We start from the raw sequence: 21,127 nt of genomic DNA, 5'->3' as shown, positions 1-21,127 counted from the left end.
TGTTTAAGAGGCAGCTTGACAAATACATGAATAGGATGGGAATAGAGGGATACGGACCCTGGAAGTGCAAAATGTTTTAGTTGACGGGCAATATGATCAGTGCTGGCTTGGAGGGCCGAAGGGCCTGTTCCTGTGCTGTACTTTTCTTTGTTCTTTGTACAGTAATAGTGTGGACAAGATGTTCATGGAAAGCATTCAAGAGAGTTTTTGAGATCAGTATGTCAAGAAACCAACTAGGAAATGGGTTTTTTGGATCTAGTATTGTGCAGTGAGTGTTAGTTAACAATCTTGTATGAAGGAGCCTCTGGGGAAGAGTGATCATAATGCAATTAATTTTCCATTGACTTTGAGAATCATTTAGCTCAGTTCAAAGCTGATAGTCTTCAATCTGTACAAAGCAAACTACATAGATGTGAAGGGTGACTTGCTTATGGTAGATCTGGATACTAGATTGAAATGTATGATAGTAGACAAGCAATGACAAACATTTAGGGAAATCATTTATAATTTACAACAAATATGCAGTCCCTTAAGACCAATTAAGGGTAGGCAACAAATACTGACCTTGCCAGCGATGCTCACATCCCATAAACACATTTTTTAAATGGGAAAGGTGGTCCAACAGTGGCTGACAGAAGCCAAAGTAGTATTAGATCAAAGGAAGAGGCTTACAATGTTGTCAAAAGAGTAGTAAACCTAAGGATTGAGAGGATTTCAGAATTCAGCAAAGGATAACCAAGAAATTGATAAAGAAAGAACAAAAGAACAGCTGAATCCTACAAAGTGGTGGTGTAGTATATTTTCTTAACATGGCATTTATAGGATGGTAAGTTGGTAGCATAGTTCCCCTTATTTGTTCAGTCATATTACCTATTGATCGGACCTTGTATAACACACAAGGTTTGTAAGTGCAAGTGTTTGTAGGGAGGGAACCCCCACAGCTCTTTCTATTTGTAGAATGTTCTTGTCAGGTTGTTGCTATTCATGAATGAGAATGCCATATTACATTTGCAATAGTCATAGGAACAGGAGTAGGTGATTCATCCCCTCAAGCCTGTGATTTCCCTTTTCTAGAAAATGAAAATAACATTTGTTGAATAATTGGTTATTTACAGAATAATTTTGTTTTCATCATAGGTTGGTCTTGGGCCTCTGAGGTACTATTCATGCTCATTACCCAGTTGTATTCTTGGTCTTCTGTTGCCTCTGTTCCCACTAATGAACAAATAATACTCATTTTCCCTGCCTTCCCACCCTTCTCCTACACCCCCCCCCCCCCCCCACCCCCACCAAGCCTTGTATATGTTTTCCCTTTCTGATTGTCCTCTTCTCATTCTTTGCAATTTTGTTTAATTTGCCCTGGTGTGCGCGCGCACACACATTCTCTCTCTCAATGCCAAATTCTCTCAATTTCCTGCAGTATGTACACTGTGAATGCTTTTCAAAGATCCTGTACTGAAGACCATTACTTGATTCACCTGGCAGTGCTGTGACTTCTGAATCCACAACTTTGACTCGAGCTCCACTTGAGAGACTTGAGCATATTGTCCAGGTTGACACTTCAGTGGAGTACTGAGGGGGTGCTGCACTCTCATATGTGTTTTGATGTACCATTAAACCAAGGCTCCGTCTGCTTGTTCAAATAGATATAGAAGAACCCATGGTGCTATTCAAAGGGCAGGGGAGTTCTCCCTCAACTAGCATCACCATTACAGAATAACTGGCATTTACCTCATTTACTTTTTGTGAGACCTAACTGTGTACAAATTGACTGCTACATTTGCTTTCACAACAAAAGTGGCTAGGCTACAGGACAAATTGATTATTGCCTTTGAAGTACTTTAGGTTGTCATGAGGTCATGCAAGGCACTAAGCGAATGCAAGTTTTTTCCATATGTTGTTGATTTAGTTTTTTCAAATGTGTCTCTTTTTTTGTATTATTTGTTAGGAGGATGGTGGGCAGTTCGAAATTTTGGAGAAATTACAGGCACTGTGGCAATAGAGATGGGAACAGGGACTTACATGCGTGCTCTCGACAATGGTCTATTTACACTTGGAGCACCACATAAAGGTAGGCACAGTTTGAACTGGGTTAACCTTTTCCCTCAAATCTAATTATTATTTTATAGTTTTAGAAATTGAAAATTCAATGCAATTTGTGATTTCCAGAATTAGCTTAAGAAAACAGAAAGTCCTTGTGTATTCATTTGGTGAATCTCTCATCTTGTTGCTCTGATTTCACTTAACAATTGTGTAAATTAGTAAAGAATTTCTGATAATACCTTTATAGTTAGATTGATCTTAAAGAACAAAACTGCCATTAAGAATCTGTCTATATAGTGTCTTAAGATTGGTATTTTGAAAGATATTTAGGAATACATTTTCAACTTGCTGTGCTAAGTATAAAACCAGTGTTGTGCAAATCATGGATTTCATTTCTTCTGTTTTCAATGGAAATAGAAATGAAAATTGAGCTGTTGCTATACTGTTGCATATCCACAATGCTGGATTTATAAAAACAATAAGTTGAAAATTTACCCTTTTGCCCCTCTATTTTTTGCTTGTGGCCATCAAATTAAGAAACCTTCACCCAAACTTCCAATATTGCTGCTTGAATTTGATTAGCAGAAGGTGCTGCATAGACTGAAGATCCTCCTCTGTCTCCGGAAACACACAACCTTTGCTTGGCACTTCTCAGCTGTGTTGCAGCTGAAATTGGGAATTCAGTGTACACTCTGACACCTTATAGACAGGAGATTTGTATTTAAAACAAGTTTTCGTTAATTCTGGGTGTCTTGAAAAAATTCCCATGAGAAACAGGATATATTGATCAGTGCTTTTAAACTGTAACTACTCAGAATGCATTAGCTTGGTTCAATTGGTGCACTCCCTCCCAGAAGGCTGTGGGTTCAAGCCAGACTCCAGGATTTGTGCCCTTAGTTTAGACCCATTTCAGTGCAATACTGAGGGAATACTATATATTTGGAGCTGCTGTCTTTCAGATAATACATTAAACTAAGCCCTGGTCTGCCTCTTCTGCTGGGCATAAAAGATCCATCATACTAATGAAAAAAAAAGCAAGGGGGTACTCCTGGTGCTCTGGCCAGCATTCATCCCTCAACAATCATCAAAATTGTATTAACTGGTAATTTATCTGATTGAGCACAAATTAGCTGCTGCGTTTGAGGTGTTTAGGGGATGTGAAAGGCGCTGTTTGTTTACTCATACTTTAATGAAGAGAAAACTTTCAGCACTAGTTATAGTGCCACAGCTTTCAGCAGCATTTGCTACATGGTGAAAATTAACAATTGTCTTTCTCATTATAAGATACAATCTGCTTTTGTACTTTTTTTCTTTCACAGAGGATAATGAAACCCCTGATCCCCCAGAGCAGTTAACAGCTATTAAATTATCTGAAACGAGGTGAGAAATGCAAGTTGCATTTTTTTTTGTTTGTTTGAAGGGGAAGACGAATATGCACCTCATTAACTCATTAATAGAACGAACCTTGGCAGATAATGGAATTGGGCGGATAATCAAGAGCTCCATAAAATCAAACTGCAATGGAATGAAAACTAATTCATTAATCTATCTTAATTAATATTATTCATTCAACCAACCCATTTGCTGAAATGTTTGGCCACATATCCAAAATCACTCACTGATTCTGAGTGCAATGAAGTCTGATTGTCATAGACAAAGTTCTTCCAAGTGTTTTACCAACAAAATGATGCTGCCAGAAACTTGTTTTTTAAAGAAAGAAAAAGGAAATTAACCCAAAGTGTTGATGGAAATAATGTTTCATCATAATATCTGTTTTCTAATGTTTACTGTGGGTTACACATTATAATCTGATGTTTGTTCAATGTTTTCATGACCTTCATAAGGAGTTAATTTCCCATTGACTTGGGCATAGATACAAATCTACCTTCCTGTTTGTTCTTGTGCAGCCATGTCCAGAGACAGGGAAAAAATAGGAGTAGAAGTAATGTTAAATCATATCCAAAGTAAAAGTAATGTAGCTGACTCCATCTGCCCCCCTGTTCTGCCCTGACTCCACAGCCCCTGCAGCCCAGAAATGTTTGTGGATGATCAGCTGATACAAACCAGATAATCAGGGCCAAAGTGAACCTGATGTATCTGCTCTCGGATGCTGATATCATTTCTGAAATTCATAACTCGTGGCCATTGACATTGAAGAAAGTTTGTAGACTTAGCCAGTCAGTCAGCAAGTAGGTGAGTACTTCTGTATCCTATTCTGCAAATGTGAAAGATGTGTATAATTGCAGGACACCCATAGAAGTACAATTTGTGCTTATATTCACAAACCAAAATCTATTACTTTTCCAGAAATGTATGAGCATATGTATTTAGATATGCACAATAAAAATAAAATATGTATTTTATTTGTATTTTAATAAACAATAAACAATTTACACTTGCATACAATTTTACAGCAATTTAAGAATGACTTATAGGGAATATGTATCATTTTATTTAAACTTATTAAAGTAAATTTTTGTAGCGTCCCCATTGATACTTAGGTACAATTCTTAGGCAAAAACGCAGGTGGCCATAGTGATGATAGGAAAGTTCAGGATCTGAGAAGATCATTTTGGTCTATCCACCTGGCTCCAAAGTGCAGAGAAACAATGCATTGTCCACTACCTGTATCACTCATTTTATTTTGCCAAATGCAACCCATTTTCCTCTTATAATTACTGAGGTCATCAGTCTAGACTGCCTCACTGGCCAGTCCATTCCAAACATTCACCACCCTCTGTCAAGTTGTTCTTTCTGAACTGTTGATTGACCTCCCTTCTTCAGAGTTTCATCGCTTGCTGCCACCCCTCACCCCCTGCCCAGTCATTCTCTGTGCCATGGTAAACATTTATTATTGTCAATTGATCAACTTCAATCATCCTTTCTCACAAACTCAAGTCTGTAATCTTTCCTTGTAGTTTAGATACCTGATGAATCTTTCAGATGAGCTGCACTTCGCTACCTTTTCCAACCCCATGATACCCTTCCTGTAGTAGGACAACCAGAACTGTGTGCAATACTCAAGTAGGGAAGGAAGCTATCAGCTCCTTATTAAGATCTTTGTTCTATTATTCTATGTACTGTAGAATCCAAAATTGTATTTACAACAGCTGCATGCTATGTATCAACAACTCACATCTCTATAATGCCTTTATTATAGTAAAAATGTCCCAAGGCATCTCACAGCAGTGTTGTACGACAAAATTTGAATGCAGATGGTCTCAACAATCTGATAAGACCACTAGTTATAAACAATCAATCCTTTTGTTCATGTTCCTTTATAAATCCATCATACAATTGCTCTGCAGTGTGTATGCATTTCAGATAGGTACCATTTTGAATCAAATCTTTTAACAGCCACATGGTCAATTATTAGATTTTTAATTTCAATTAGAAGGAGACATGAATGTTATGTTGCTAATGTTTAAAGTATTTGATGTTACTACTGTCTACCGCAATGTTAATATGAATCTGAACTACTAAATTAACGAATTTGGTAGATGGTAATGAGACAACTCTACAGCTTGGAATTTGTCAATATCCTGCTGAGCAACATATGTTTATATAAAATACACTTTTGCAATAACTATGTTAACCGAAGTCCAGTTAATGCTTCTGCATTGATATTTCAGAATATATTTTCACTATTTTTCATTATTTCCTATAGAATAGCGCTGAAGTCTGGCTATGGCAAATATATGGGAATAAATTCTGATGGTGTCGTAACTGGGCGATCAGATGCAATTGGGTCAAGAGAACAGTGGGAGCCAATTTTTCAGGACGTAAGTTGCTTTTGCTTGCTCATTATATGTCAGTGCTGCTCCAGAACCATTATCTCCAAACATCTTCCTTCTCTTATTCCAAATATAAAGCAGCAATCAACAAATCCAATACAAAATACCAGCTGGGTGTCAGCTGGAGTGTTGTGTTCAATTCTGGGTTTCACGCTTTAGGAAGAATGCCAAGGTGTTAGGGTGAGGAAGAGATTTACTAGAATGGTAGCAGGGATGAGAGACTTCAATTATGTGGAAAAACTGGAGAAGCTGTGGTTGTTCTCCTTAGAGCAGAGAAGATTTAATGATGGTCTTTAAAATCATGAATGGTTTTGATAGAATAATGAAAAACTGTTTTCAGACAGCTTGGCTGACATCCAGTACTGGATGAACAGGAACCATTACCTGGTTAAGCAAAACCTCAATTTTAAATATCTCAACCTTGTTTTCAGATCCCTTCAGGCCTCACTACTCCCCATGTCTGTAACCTCCTAAAGCCCCTGAGATATCTGCAGTTCTTTAGTTTTTAGGCCTCTTGCACATCCTTGATTTAATCACTGCACCATTAGCAGTTATACCTTCTGCTACCAAGACCCTTAGCTCTGGAATTCACTCCCTAGACCCCTGTACTTCTTTCTTCCTCTAATTTTTTCCTTAAACTGACCATTTCAAGCAACCTATTGGTCACCTGTCCTAATATCATTTAAGTGGTTCAATGTCAAATTCTGTTTCATATCACCCTGTAAAGCACCTTGGGTCATTTTACTATGCTGAAGGCACTATATAGAAGCAAGTTGTCTTTGTAGTAGAAGGGCCAGTAACCAGAGGAGACAGATTTAAGGTGATTGGCAAAAGAACTAGAGATGTAATGAAGAATTTTTTTTTTTTACAAGGTGAGCTGGTGTGACCTGGTATGCACTGCCTGAAAGGGTGGTCGAAGCAGATTCAACCGTGACTTTCATCAGATTATTGGATGAGCATTTGAAGAGGGAACAAAATAGAGTGTCATGGGGAAAAAGCAGGGGAGTGGGATTAATTGGATCATTCTACACAACTGGCATAGGCATGATGGACCTAATAGCCTCCTGCACAGTATCATACTTAATTCTGTAAGTGTTAAATTATGTGGCCAAAACAGAATACATATCAAAGGAAGTTGTGATCAAATTGTAAAGCATAGTGGCCAACAAAACACAAAGGAAGCATTCACACGTTGAAAGCAATGCAAAGAAGAACCAAAATACTAATCGTACTAAATACTAAGCTGTCCCAGTACAGTTACAATACTGGCATCTACCTGGCTATGTGGAAAATTGCCCAGATACATCCTGTACACAAAAAGCAGGACAAATCCAACCTGGCCAATTACTAGTCCACTCTCGCTCATCAGTAAAGTAATGGAAGGGGTCATCAACAATGCTATCAAGCAGCACTTGCTTAGCAATAACCTGTTCACTGGCACCCAAATTGGGTTCAGCCAGGGTCACTCTGCCTCTGACCTCATTACAGCCTTGGTTCAAACGTGGACATAAGAGCTGAACTCCCGAGGTGAGGAGAGAATGACTGCCCTTGACATCAAGGCTGCTTTTAACCAAGTGTGGCATCAAGGAGCCCGAGCAAAACTGGAGTCAAAGGGAATCAGAGGGAAAACGTTGGTTGGAGTCATACCTAGCACAAAGGAAGATGGTTGTGGTTGCTGGAGGTCAGTCATCTCAGCTCCAGGACATCACTACAAGAGTCCCTCAGGGTAGGATCTTCAGCCCAATCATCTTCAGCTGCTTCATCAATGATCTTCCTTCCATCATAAGGTCGGAAGTGGGGATGTTCGCTGATGATTGCACAATGTTCAGCACCATTCGTGACTCGTTAGATACTGAAGCGGTCCATGTCCAAATGCAGCAAGACCTGAACGATACCCAGGCTGACATGTGACAAGTAACATTCGTGCCACACAAGTGCCAGGCAATGACCATCTCCAACAAGAGAGAATCTAACCATCGCCCCTTGATGTTCAATGGCATTACCATCAATGAATCCCCCACTATCAACATCCTGGGGGCTACCATTGACCAGAAATTGAACTAGAGTAGTCATATAAATGCTGTGGCTACAAGAGCAGGTCAGAGTCTAGGAATTGTGCGATGAGTAACCCACCTCCTGACTCCCCAAAGCCTGTCCACCATCTACAAGGCATAAGTTAGGAGTGTGATGGAAAACTTTCCATTTGCCTAGACAAGTGCAGCTCCCACAACACTCAAGAAGCTTGACACCGTCCAGGACAAAGCAGCCCACTTGATTGGCACCACATCCACAAACATTCACTCCCTTCACCACCGACACACAGTAGCAGCAGTGTGTACCATCTACAAGATGCACTGTAGAAATTCACTAAGGCTCCTTAGAGAGCACCTTCCAAACCCACGACCACTACCATCTAGAAGGACAAAGGCAGCAGATAAGTGGGAACACCACCACCTGGAAGTTCCCCTTTAAGTCACTCACCATCCTGACGTAGAAATATATTGCCTTTTTCACTGACACTAAGTCAAAATCCTGGAACTCCCTTCCTAACAGCACTGTGGGTGTACCTATACCACATGGACTGCAGCGGTTCAAGAGAGCAACTCATCACCACCACCTCAAGGGCAATTAGGGATGGGCAATAAGTGTTGGCCCAGACAGCAAAGCCCACATCCTGTGAATTAATTTAAAAAGTTGCTTTGGAGCTCTAAGTTACAAGAAAAGACAAGAGAAGCTTTTACTTTTCGGCCTTATAAGGAAGCCTCTGATATGTCATCTTATAGAGGTAAATAAGGTGGTAAATCATACAGAAACAGTAAATCAGGAAAACTACTTGAAATTAATTGGAGCTGACAAGGGATTGCGGGACCAGCTAACTAAAAGGTAAATCTAGGACTGATAGCACCACTTTTTTTCACAGAGTAATGAACACATCAAATGGCCCCCTGTACAAAGTGCTACAGTGGGGATCTTTCTGCATCAATGATCTAAGATGTGACGACTAGCCCTCCCCAACCAAAATTACATTCTCCTTGTGCGAATGGCCAAGTAATGTGGTATTTTTAGTCAAATTAATTGAAGGAGTAACATTTCTTGGAGCATTGTAAAAAAAAAAAAATTGCACACTCGTGTTCAGGTAATGGCCATGGAAGCTTTGAGTGTGCCAGAACCACTGTTCTCAGTTTACCATCTCCAAAGGAACATGTTACCAATAATACAGCACACTCCCACTACAGCACTGAAACATCAGTCTTTTATCATGTGCTCCAGGAAGTCTTTTTTGTCCATGAGCAATACGACGGAACATCAATCACATTATTCAATGCCTGCCTCTTTGTATGATGTATAATTTAAAGACTTGCATAGGATATCCCAGCTTTAAAGTTGTATAGGGTGTTGCACTTCAGAAGTATACGGTACATTTTCTGTTTGTCTTAAACACTCACTTATTAATCTAATGTCACTGCTCAAATATAGACTGGGAGGCAAAAGTACCATTCAACAACCAGAAACACAGTCAACTGCTTGAAATAAATTACGGAAAATTCATGGGTGGCCATGTTTATTTGCCATTAAGTCCACTCTGACCAACTGAAAATAATAATTAAAACAAAAATATGTAAAAATTTAAACAATTCTGGAACAGAACACTTAACTTAAAGCCACTCGTTCTGTGTTGCAAATGCCTATTTCTTCTACACAAGCCTGCCATTTTGTCTAGGACCTAGGACTTGTGTTCTACTTAATTCCCTGGGCATGCTTTGTATTTGAATGAAGATATTCATCCGGGTAGTGGAGTGGAATTCCAGGAGTCTGTCTTTGTCATGCTGTGTACACCACAGTTGTGTTTTGGAAGCTGTAGTCTAAGACTACCACCTATTGATTCTAATACTAAACAGGGAGAGTAGGATTTGCAAATAATAAGCCATGATATACTGCATGAATGACCTGTCGATCATAAAATGATGGTGCTTTAATAGCACATGACATTTTTGATTGGACAAAGAAACGACCTCCTGATTCAAAATAGGATCCAAAGATAAATTTCTTTGAGAACAGTTCCCATAGTTTCCTGCATCCTCTGTTCCTAATTCTCCTGAGTACACTATTTATAATTTTTTAAATGTGTACTCTCTTTTATACCATTCCTTGGTATAGACTGCCTCCTCCCCTCTCACCCTCCCTGTGCTCTGCTTCACATACTTGATGTTCAATGGAAAATGTTATGAGGCTTTGGTGATCCATGGTAATGATGTTTAGATAGAGTTGTATGTTGTGGCCACATATTTGAAAACTGACAGATTTTGCAGAAAATGTTGGAAATATGAAATACTGAATAAGGTCATTGAAACATTATGAACATTTATTTACAACAGCAACAACGGATTGCATCTATATAGCACCTATAATTATTCAAATACTATGGCCTGGGCTTATAAACTGGGTGCATAAGCTACAAAATTTCTCCCCAATGTTGTCCAAGATGGTGAGATCATTTTGATGTATGTGAGTGGATTTTATGTGCAGTGTAAGGTTGAGGGGCAAGAAGAACTGAAGAAATATGACGGTGAGTTAAAAAAGTTATTCAGTAAAAGGTCCCGAAGAGAAGAGGTTTCAGTAGTATTTATAAAGCGCACACATTTCTGTGATAAAGCATTGTAACCTCACTAGCTTTTCTATTTCCAGGGGAAGCTGGCATTGATGGCATCAAACAGCTGCTTTATCTCTTGTAATGAAGAAGGTGACATTATTGCAAAGCAAAAAACAGCAGGAGAGGAGGAGATGATAAAGGTATTACTGTGGGCTGCTCTGATTTAATTGTAAATTAAACCAGAAAATAACCTGTTCCTTCCACTTCCATTTTTAAGTTGATGTGGCTTCACTGTCATATACCCCGCAGCAAAAGATTTGATTTATTATCAAGTGACAAATTCTGCATGATTATTCTAAAAGACTTAGTGGCTTGACGATTGAAAATTACTGATAGACACTGGTTGGCCTGAGTTCAGACAGTTTGTGCCCAGGATCTAAGTAAAAGTGGATAAAGGCTCCTTATTATCAGTCTGTGTATATAGGGGCATTGGAATTGCAAAAGGGAAAATCCAAGATCTATCTTATTTACCATCCTAGTAGTTGCATGGTACAATGATAATGGAATTGTTGACTAATCCAGTCATTGACATTCATTGTTGGCACATTCAGTCATTGACACATCCAGACATGAATGGTAGTGGACAATTAAACAACTAATGGGAGGAGAAGGTTCCATAAACACCCCCATCCTCAGTGATGGCAGAACTGAACACATGAACGCAAAGGACAAGGCTGAAGCATTTGCAACTATGTTTAGCCAGAAGTGCTGAATTCATGAACCGTTTCAGCCTCCTCCTGAGATCCCCCATCATAGAAGCCAATTCAATTCGCTCCATGTGATATAAAAAATAGCTGGATAAAGCAAAAGCTGTGGGCCTCAAAAACATCCAGTTGTTGTGCTGAAGACCTGGGTTCCAGAACTGGCCATTCCCCTAGCCAAGCTGTTCCAGTACTGTTACAACACTGGTATCTTCCTGATAGAGTGGAAAATTGCCCAGGAGTGCCCTTTCCATCAAAATGGGGGGCAAATTCAATCCGACCAATTATCCCTCCATTATTCTACTATCAATCATCATCAAAGTGATGGAAGGTGTCGCTGAGAGGGCTGTCAAGTGGCACTTGCTCAGCAATGCTCCGTTTGGATTCTGCCAGGATCACTCTGATCCAGACCTCATTACACCCTTGGTCCCAACAATGGAGAAAAGAGCTGAATTCAAGAAATGGGATAAGAATGCCTACACTGGTCATCAAAGCAGCATTGGACTGAATGTGGCATCAAGGAATCCTAGTAAAATTGAAATGGGAATCAGTGGGTAGGGGGTGGGACTTTACTGGCTGGAGTCATACCTAACACAGGAAGGAAGAAGAAAAACATCAGTTTGTTTCATGAATATATTTGTGCATTCTCAGTAGCTGATACAAAGCGGCATTGGTGCATCTATAGGAACAGTCATCTCCTTGCCCATTGGCCAAAGCTGCATTGCCAAGAAGGGAGAAAATTACTCTTAATTAAATTATTTTTATCCATTACATAATATGTTTGCTTGGGAATTAAGTAGCATTTTGGTCATTTGTTTCTAAAACCATTTGACAAGATTTTGACTTGTTCAAAACTCATCCATTTGCGCAGAATTCAAATCGGGTTAATTGTCTTTTATATAGTTAACCGTATACCTTTCCTTCTGAGTCCAAATTAATGTAAGTAAACATTAAACATTAATTTTCCATTGTTTCTGCCTCTTTAATATGAAAAGTCATGTATGCCTTTTACTAGGAGGCTGACCAGGCAGCTTGCAGTCATTCTGCTTTGGAGTTTTCACTGAGCCTGCTTCACACAATTACTCTAATTAGTGAAAGCCCCTTAGTGGTCTGCCACAAGTAAATCTTGGATAATGTGGGCACTGAAGTTTTGACATGTTCAAAAGAAATAATGAGAGATAATCTAAGATGCTCCCTTTATGTACTATATGTAAAGTTTTGGGGAAAAAGCAACTTTCTTCTGGGTGACTGAAAACAAGTAGAAGGGATCCTAGTTGGAGCTGGGAGGGCTTTGGACTTTAACTCAAGGGTACATGTCTATGGAGAGCGCAGTGTAATGTATAAATGTGGCATGGGACTTTTGGTTATATTTAGAAGTGTTGTGTTTTAAAAATGCACTTAATGGAACCCTTGAAAACTACAGCATCAAGAGCAGGCAATTTAGCCCATCACATGCTGGTTCTTTGCTAGTCAATACAAACTAATCAAATATCCTACTATTCCCCCATCATCAAATATCTCTGCTAATATTTATGGTGCTGTCAAAATACTGGGGCTTATGTCTGTATCTGACCTGCACACCATGTTAGCTTCTATAACCTTTGTCTCTTTGTGGGAGATTTTCAAAGACATCCTATATATAGTAAACATAGTAGCTCTACACCTTCTACTACAAAAACAACTAAAAACACAAGAACAAAACTAGGAACTGAAGAGTTTAGTGGTAAAAACATCATTTTGCTTATCCTTAATTTCCAAAACCTCATCTCACTTCTGTTGACCAATCTGAATGAGTTGTTAGAAGACCTCTTTTGTTGTTGATCACCTCACATTTAGGATTCATGATAACCTCCAAATCAGTGACATGCCAAGTCACAAGTTTATTCCCTAGCTTCTCATCAAGAGTTGTGCTAATTTTTCAGAACTAATTTTTCTTTTACAGTTATTTTTACAATTCAGTATTTGATATGCTTATGAGCACTATTTCCTTTTGTATTTTCTGCTGGCTAATTTTCCCCCTTTTTACCCCCCTGTTACATTTCTTCTATATTCCTCATTATTTTCTTTAGTCCTAGTTTTATCATATATTTTATCAGATTTGTTTCCATTTAGCTTTAAATCTGCATCTTTATTCACCTATTCTCTTTATTCACTTATTCTCCATTTTTTGATCTGCTCCCGTTTTATATTATAGGAATATATTTTGTACCATATGCATCTTTTATTTGAAGAAACCCACAACTGATCTGACATCCTGTTTGGAATTTTTCTGTCCAGTTAATTTGAACCAGATTCTCCTGTTCTCACTGAACTTTGCCTTTTAAGAATTTATCTCCTTTATCTTTGACTTTTCATTATCCTTCTCCAACCTTGCAGAACTTTGCCACTATTTCCCAATTGTTCTCATAATCTGACATCAGATATTTGCCTCACTTCCTTCCCCACTGCTAAATCAAACATTTGTTTAATTAGAAACATACTTATGTAGGTAGCAATCTTACTTGCATTGTGAAAATCATTCTACACTTTCAAATTTATTTTGGGATAGTTAAAATCACCCAATTTTATTGGCCTTTTGTTTACACTCATCACACTGAACTGTCTGGAGATCTAATTTTCTATCTTATCTGCATACTTTGGCCTGCATTGCACACTGAGAATTTTTCTAACGCTGTGGTAGACGCCTTTATTAATATTGCTACACAATCCATTTTTCTCCTGTGACTCCTGAAAATGCTATAACCAGAAATAATGTTTCCAATATAATTTATAATAAAAACAGAAAATGCTGGAAATACTCAGCAGACCAGGCAGCATATATTGAGAAAGATGATAAACATTTCAGGATAATGACTGTTCATCAGAGCTGGAAGGTAATGGCACTAATTTTGCTTTTTTAATACTAGGTTTCAACAGAACTGGAAACTGAAGCCATGAGTCTGCATAACTAATGTATTGTGCACCTCCAAGTAGCCACTGGTGTTTCTAATGGTTCAATTTTGTTTGGAATGCTTTGTACATTCACAAACACACTACCCAATTTTGACTTTGATTTCCTTTTTAAGATTTGTACCTTATTCTTTTTATTTATGTTCTCATTTAATTTTTTTTAAATATTGCCTGCCCCTTCTACAACAGTACCCTTATCACCACCTACTCCTTTCTTCTCTGGCAATAATTTCTCACTATTTACCTTGCCACGATCCCCGTATAGACTGATAACTTTTGGAAAGAAATATAAATTTCCCAGTGACAAATATAAAGGAATTATATGGCAAGATTTCACATTTTAAGAGTTTCACTGTAACAAACTAAAATCAATATTGACTAAACAGTAGTTAGTAGGGAACTATTACAGCAAACTACAGGAAAGATATCCCCTTTAACTTCTAAACACAACCAAAATCCCCATGCCACATTTATACATTACACTACGTTCTCCATAGAATGTAGTCTTGAGTTAAAGTCCAAAGCTCTTCCCAGCTCTAATAGATCCCTTCTTCCTGCTTCACCAAAATGAATCTTCCTTTTAAACAAAGTCAGCTTCACTCAACCCTTGGAGCATATTCGAACGGACTTCCCATTGCAAGGTTCCCTCTAGCTATTTCCTCAAACATGAGTTCTGCCCTCACCAGTCCTCCACTTGGTGGTTACTCCAAAAACAGTCCTTCTCTTCTGCTTGGCATAGCACACCTGTTAAGGATCTTCTTGCCCCAAACCTTTGGTCTGACTGGTTAGAAACAGCAAGAACAGATGCCTTCATGTTTATGTTCAGGTGTTAAAGCTTACACCTGACTTTCAATAGGGCTTGGCATGGGGCCCCTATCCCCATGACAACTAGATCACCTGCACCTGTTGGAGTTCAGTGCAACTTCGCACCATCCCCCATTCCAGGGCATTCTGTTTACCTGAAATTAAAAGAGACAGTTTAAAACACAACCATCTCATAATGTCTAGTGGTCATAACAATCTCAGCTAAGCCTTCTGCTTATATTCCAACAGCTTCATTAATACTGTTCTCCCTCATCATTCTCTGATTAACCAGGTCCAACTATCTACATTGTTACACTTTATCATAACTTGCATTTTTGTTTTAAACAGATCCGTTCCTGTGCTGATATTGTAATAAAGGCAAAAGATGAGCTTTTAGATGAAGACAAGGGCAACGTGAAGCAATGTGAAATCAACTATGTGTAAGTACCACAACAGTTTTGAGCACAATTGTAGTAGTTCACAGAATAAGATGCACATATTTATACTTCTAAATTACTGAGGGTAGGGAAGACAGATAGCTGCAACATATTATGATCTTCTCATTGATAGATCTAGGCTCTTAAACCTTTCCAGAAAAATAAAATGAATCCTTCATTTTCCTTGGTGCCAGGTATCCAGTATAAATTAGCTTGGATAGTTTTACAGTCCACAGTACATATAGACTTTCAACTTACCACTGTTAAGGCTATCTTTCTGAGGCAGAGCAGTGGAACAGTATGGGACTATCACACATCTGCAGTAGAGGGGGTCATGTGTTGATAAATTTGGAATATCAGATATATCTATATGACCTGATTATGCTTGGAGAATGAAAAAATATGCCTATCTTTATATTTAAAATGTATGGCTGGAATAATGTCATTTAATGCCAATTCACCTTTTATGACACATAGTTTAGAAATTCTGAAGATCACGGAGCTTCTGAAATTCAGAGGATCTCAGACTTCCATATCTCCATTGCCGTTTGTGAAGTATTTCCTGACATTATCCCTGAATGTCTTAGCTCCAATTTTAAGGTTATGTCCCTTGTTCTAGACTGCACCACCAGAGATAATCTATACTTTCAAATCCTTTAGTCATGACACGTCAATAGTTCACACATTGGTCTTCTATGCTCAAAGGAATACAAGACTATTATGTGCAAGCTCATAATTTAAATCTTATTCACCAGAATGATACTGGGGCTCTGCACTGTAGTATGCCCTCCAAGACTAGTATATCCTTCCTAAGGTGCAGTAAATATCTAATGCAGTCTAACCAAATCGTTAAGGGATATGGGGTTATGGTGGAAAAGTGGAGTTGATATTGAAGTTCAGCATAAGTCTTATTGAATGGCTGGAGCAGGCTTGAGAGACCATATGATCTATTCCTACTCTTTCCAACATTCTTATGTATCTGCCTATTAGCTTTTAGTGATTTCTCTACATGGACCCCTAAATCTCTGCTTTTCCACATTTTCTAGCTTCTCACCATTTAGAAAATATTTTGATCTATCTTTCCAAAGTGGATGACCTCACACTTTGCCACAACTCCTTCTGTTACAGTCCAGCATACTCGTGTAATTGTGTATCAAAGGTTATTGCGCAAAATAGGGGTGAGGGGTAACATATTAGCGTGGATGGAAGATTGGATGGCTGGCAGAAAACAGACAATATGCATAAATGGGTCTTTTTCTGATTGGCCGGATGTGACGAGTGGAGATCAGCAGGGGTCTGTGCTGAGGTCTTAACTTTTTACAATTTATTTCAATGACTTAGATGAGGGGAACGAAGGCATTGTAGCTAAATTTGCAGATAACACAAAGATAGGTAGGAAGTATGTTGTGAAGAGGGCATAAGGAGGTCGCAGACAGACATAGATAGGTTGAGTGAGTGGGCAAAAATCTGGAAGATGGAGTATAATGTGGGAAAATATAAAGTTGTTCACGTTGGCAGGAAGAATAAAAAAGCAGGGTATTACTTAAACAGAGAACGACTGCAGAATTCCGAAGTGCAGAGGTGTTCTAGTGCATGAGTCACAAGTTAGTATGCAGGCTCAGCACATAATTAGGAAGGCTAATGGAATGCTATCCTTTATTATGAGAGGAATTGAACATATAAGTAAAGATGTTATGCTTCAGTTATACGGGGCATTATTGAGACCACATCTCAAATACTGTGTGCAGTTTTGGTCTCCTTATTTAAAGAAGGGTGTAAGTGCTTTGGAGGCGATTCAGAGGAAGTTTACTAGATTGATACCTGGAATGAGCAGGTTACCTTATGAGAAAAGGTTGGACAGACTGGGCTTGTTTCCACTGGAGTTTAGAAGAGTGAGGGGTGACTTGATTGAAGTTATAAGATCATGAACGATCTTGACAAGGTTGATGAGGAAAGGATGTTTCCTTTTGTGGATGAGTCCAGAACTAGAGGCACTGTTTTAAAATTAGTGGTTGCTCTTTTAGGACAGAGATTAGGAGAAATTTTTTTTCTGAGGATGGTGTGACTTTGGAACTCTCTGCCTCAGAAGGCAATGGAGGCGGGTTCATTGAATATTTTTAAGGCGTAGGTAAATAGATTCCTGTTAGGCAAGGGAATCAAAGGTTATCGATGATAGATGGGAATGTGGAATTCAAAACACAAACAGATCAACCATGATCTTATTGAATGGAGGAGCAGGTTCGAGGGGCCTAATGGCATACTGCTGCTCCTATTTTGTATGTTCATATTAATGCCGCTTTGTAACTTTCCATTCGCATTTGCGTTACTTACAGTGCCATCTAACTTAGTCTTACAGTGCCATCTAACTTAGTCTTACAGTGCCATGTAACTTAGTATCATCCTGTACCCTAATTCCATGTTGTGTAAGTTGTGCTGATGCAAGTTCTCCCCTGCCTATCTTGCTCAAATAACCTAATCACTTGGATAAAATCTGAACTATTCATTATATTAATAAACAGAGGCAGGTCAGAGGCTGGGAAACCTGTGGTGAGTAACTCACCTCCCCAAAGCTTGTCCACCATCTAGAAGGCACAAGTCAGGCGTGTGATGGAATATTCTCCACTTGCCTGGATGAGTGCAGCTCCAACAATACTCGAGAAGCTGGACACCATCCAGGACAAAACAGCCTACTTGATTGGCACCCCATCCACAAACTTTCACTCTCTCCACCACCGACGCAGCAGTGTGTACCATCTACTAGATGCACTGCAGGAACTCACCAAGAATCCTCAGATAGCACCTTCCATCCCAACAACTGTTACTATCTAGAAGAACAAGGGTAGCAGACACATGAGAACACCACCACCTGGAAGTTCCCCTCCAAGTCACTCACCATCCTGACTTGGAAATATGTCGCCATTCCTTCGCTGTGGCTGGTTCAAAATCCTGGAACTCTGCCTCTAATAGTACTGTGGGTGTACCTACACCACATGGACTGCAGCAGTTCATCACCACCTTCTCAAGGGCAATTAGGGATGGGCAATAAATGCTGGCCTAATCAGCAACACCCACATCCCAGGAATGAGTATATATAAAAAAAAGACCTTTGTGTCTCCAGAGTTTGTGCTTTTCTAAAATAAATAGCTTCAGTTCTCTAAGTCTGGCCTGATAACTGTCAATACACAATCCACCAGTAAATTGGTTTATCATAAAAGCAAAATACTGCGGATGCTGGAAATCTGAAACAAAAACAAAAATAGCTGGAAAAACTCAGCAGGCCTGACAGCATCTGCGGAGAGGAACACAGTTGACGTTTCAAGACCGTTTGACTTCATCAGAACTAAGGAAATAGAGAAATGAGGTGAAATATAAGCTGGTAGAGGGGGGTGGGATAGGTGGAGCTAGATAGAGGGCCAGTGATAGGTGGAGGCAAAGAAGAGATTGCCAAAGATGTCATAGACAAAAGGACAAAGGGGTGTTGATGGTAGTGATATTATCTAAGGAATGTGCTAATGGGGACATTAAGGGTAGCAGCCAGGACAAGCAAGTGACAGATGGCCCTAGTGGGGGTGGGGTGGGGGGAAGGGATCAAAATGGGCTAAAAGATGGAGATAAAACAATAGATCGAAATAAATTTTAAAATAGGTGGGAAAAGAAAAATATATTTCAAAAATTATAAATTATTGGAAGAAGGGGGGTCGGAAAGGGAGTGGGGATGGAGGAGAGAGTTCATGATCTGAAGTTGTTGAACTCAATATTCAGTCCGGAAGGCTGTAAAGTGCCTAGTCGGAAGATGAGGTGCTGTTCCTCCAGTTTGCGTTGAGCTTCACTGGAACATTGCAGCAGGCCAAGGACGGACATGTGGGCATGAGAGCAGGGTGGGGTGTTGAAATGGCAAGCGACAGGGAGGTCTGGGTCATGCTTGCGGACAGACCGAAGGTGTTCCGCAAAGCGCTCACCCAGTCTGCGTTTGGTCTCTCCAATGTAGAGGAAACCACATTGGGAGCAGCAAATATCATGTTTGGTTTCACAGAGAATTAGAGTACATTGCAAAAAAAAGAGTTGAAGTATAAAAACTACAACAATCCAGAGTTCTAACACTTGAAAAAATGGGTGAGAGATAGTTTTGAATGCACCATGGTATTTTGCTATTGTTTGTTGTTGTGCAGAAGGCTTATTTCATGTTCCCTATGTAATTCTTCCTTTGCAGAAAGAAATTCCAGAGTTTTCAAGACCAGAAACTTAGAGTAAATGTAGAGGACAGTAAACTACTGAAGAAAGCCAGGCAAGAAGGTACTTTCCATGAGGCCCTGCTAGACAGGTATGTGCTTAAGTTTTGAAATTAGCAACTAGGAAGAAGCCTTCTCATTTAATCTCTTAGTATCATAGAATGGTTACAGCACAGAAGGACGCCATTCGGCTCGTCATGTCCATATCGGCTCTCTGCAAAAGCAACTTCGCTAGTTCCATTTCCCCAGCTTTTTCCCGTAGCCTGGCAAATTCTTTTCTCTTCAGATAATTAGCCAATTCCATTTTGAAAGACACAATTGATCCTGCCTTCATCGGTGCAGACTCGATGGGCCGAAGGGCCTCTTCTGTACTGTGATTCTGTGATTCACTACTTTCAGGCAGTGCATTCCAGATCCTAACCACTTGCTGCTTAAAAGCTTTGTCAATTTAGTGTCTCAGCTGCAGCCTGTTTCACTATGACTTTGGCAGCATCATCTTCCTTGGTAAAGGCAGATGTAAAGTACATTACATATTCAGTTACTTTTTAACTTTACCACTTTTTAATGAAATTTCTCTGTTTTGCTCTGCAGGCGATCCAAGATGAAAGCTGACCGATATTGCAAATGAAGCAAGGATGTTATCTTGGTATTTTCACTGGATGTGTGATTATATTTTTTTTATCTCCAAGGTTACTTGTGTCCACACACAACTGGCAGTGCTGTAAAACCAGCAGCAATATGTAATGTAAACCTGCCATTTTTTAATTTCCATTTTGCTTTTGAAGGGTGTGTTATGTTGATAGCCTTAAATGGTTACCATTGTAGATTAATTCTATTGTAAGAATGAACTGCATATATGTTACATTCACTTTCTTTGTAGTGATCTAGTGTTACATTCCCACTAAGTCTTTACTTGGAGGTTCATCCAAGGAAGTGAAGAATGAAAGGCGAGCTCAAGCAAAGAATCTTTGCCAGAGTGACATAAAATGTATTGTTCTGTGTGCAACATTTATAATGCCTCAATTAGTTCCATTATTAACTCCCTCATTTCATATTTGCCGATTCACAATCCATGCTGTTATCCTGTCAGTGATTGAAGTCTTAAATTTGGGATGTGGACAAACCACCAAATGTCAAAAACCTCAGTGTATTAAACATGTATAAAATTAAATTGTGCATAAAATGAACATGAAGCTGCTGCTATTCTGATTTCTTTTTAGATTTAGGCTGCAGGAAGTGAAATGTGCACAAACCAGCAGGAGTTTGTTTTAAGATAAATGAGAGATTAAAAGAGCCCCAGTTTGATCTATTCTCTTCTTAAAAGATAATGTATTCATTTGTTTTATTTATGCTATATAGAATAGTACAAAAAGTTGATTTCTAATGTATTCCTTTACAATGACAATGCAAATCAAGTGTAATCACCTCCTTAGCAAATTAAGTTAACCAACCACCCAATGAATCCTATCCATTCAATTTTGCTACACTAAAATAACCTTGTAACGGGTTAATTTGGAGT

The 21,127-nt window shown here is 39.1% G+C and overlaps 1 protein-coding gene across 1 annotated transcript in view; it reads left to right on the top strand.

Moving 5' to 3' along the window:
- frg1 (FSHD region gene 1) overlaps window positions 1-20,795 on the top strand; it is a 28,783-nt gene extending 7,988 nt beyond the window's left edge. Inside the window, exons 3-9 of the mRNA XM_078548545.1 lie at window positions 1,949-2,071; window positions 3,363-3,423; window positions 5,711-5,825; window positions 10,524-10,628; window positions 15,291-15,382; window positions 19,590-19,700; window positions 20,200-20,795. Of these exons, the coding sequence (XP_078404671.1) occupies window positions 1,949-2,071; window positions 3,363-3,423; window positions 5,711-5,825; window positions 10,524-10,628; window positions 15,291-15,382; window positions 19,590-19,700; window positions 20,200-20,236 (644 nt within the window). The 3' untranslated portion in view covers window positions 20,237-20,795. The remainder of the gene's footprint in view (window positions 1-1,948; window positions 2,072-3,362; window positions 3,424-5,710; window positions 5,826-10,523; window positions 10,629-15,290; window positions 15,383-19,589; window positions 19,701-20,199) is intronic.
- Window positions 20,796-21,127: the final 332 nt, after the last annotated feature.

The sequence above is a fragment of the Cetorhinus maximus genome, chromosome 1 (assembly GCF_964194155.1).
Source record: "Cetorhinus maximus chromosome 1, sCetMax3.hap1.1, whole genome shotgun sequence".
Taxonomy (NCBI): domain Eukaryota; kingdom Metazoa; phylum Chordata; class Chondrichthyes; order Lamniformes; family Cetorhinidae; genus Cetorhinus; species Cetorhinus maximus.
Note: the sequence above shows the minus strand (reverse complement) of the source record. Positions and strands in the feature narration are given on the sequence as shown.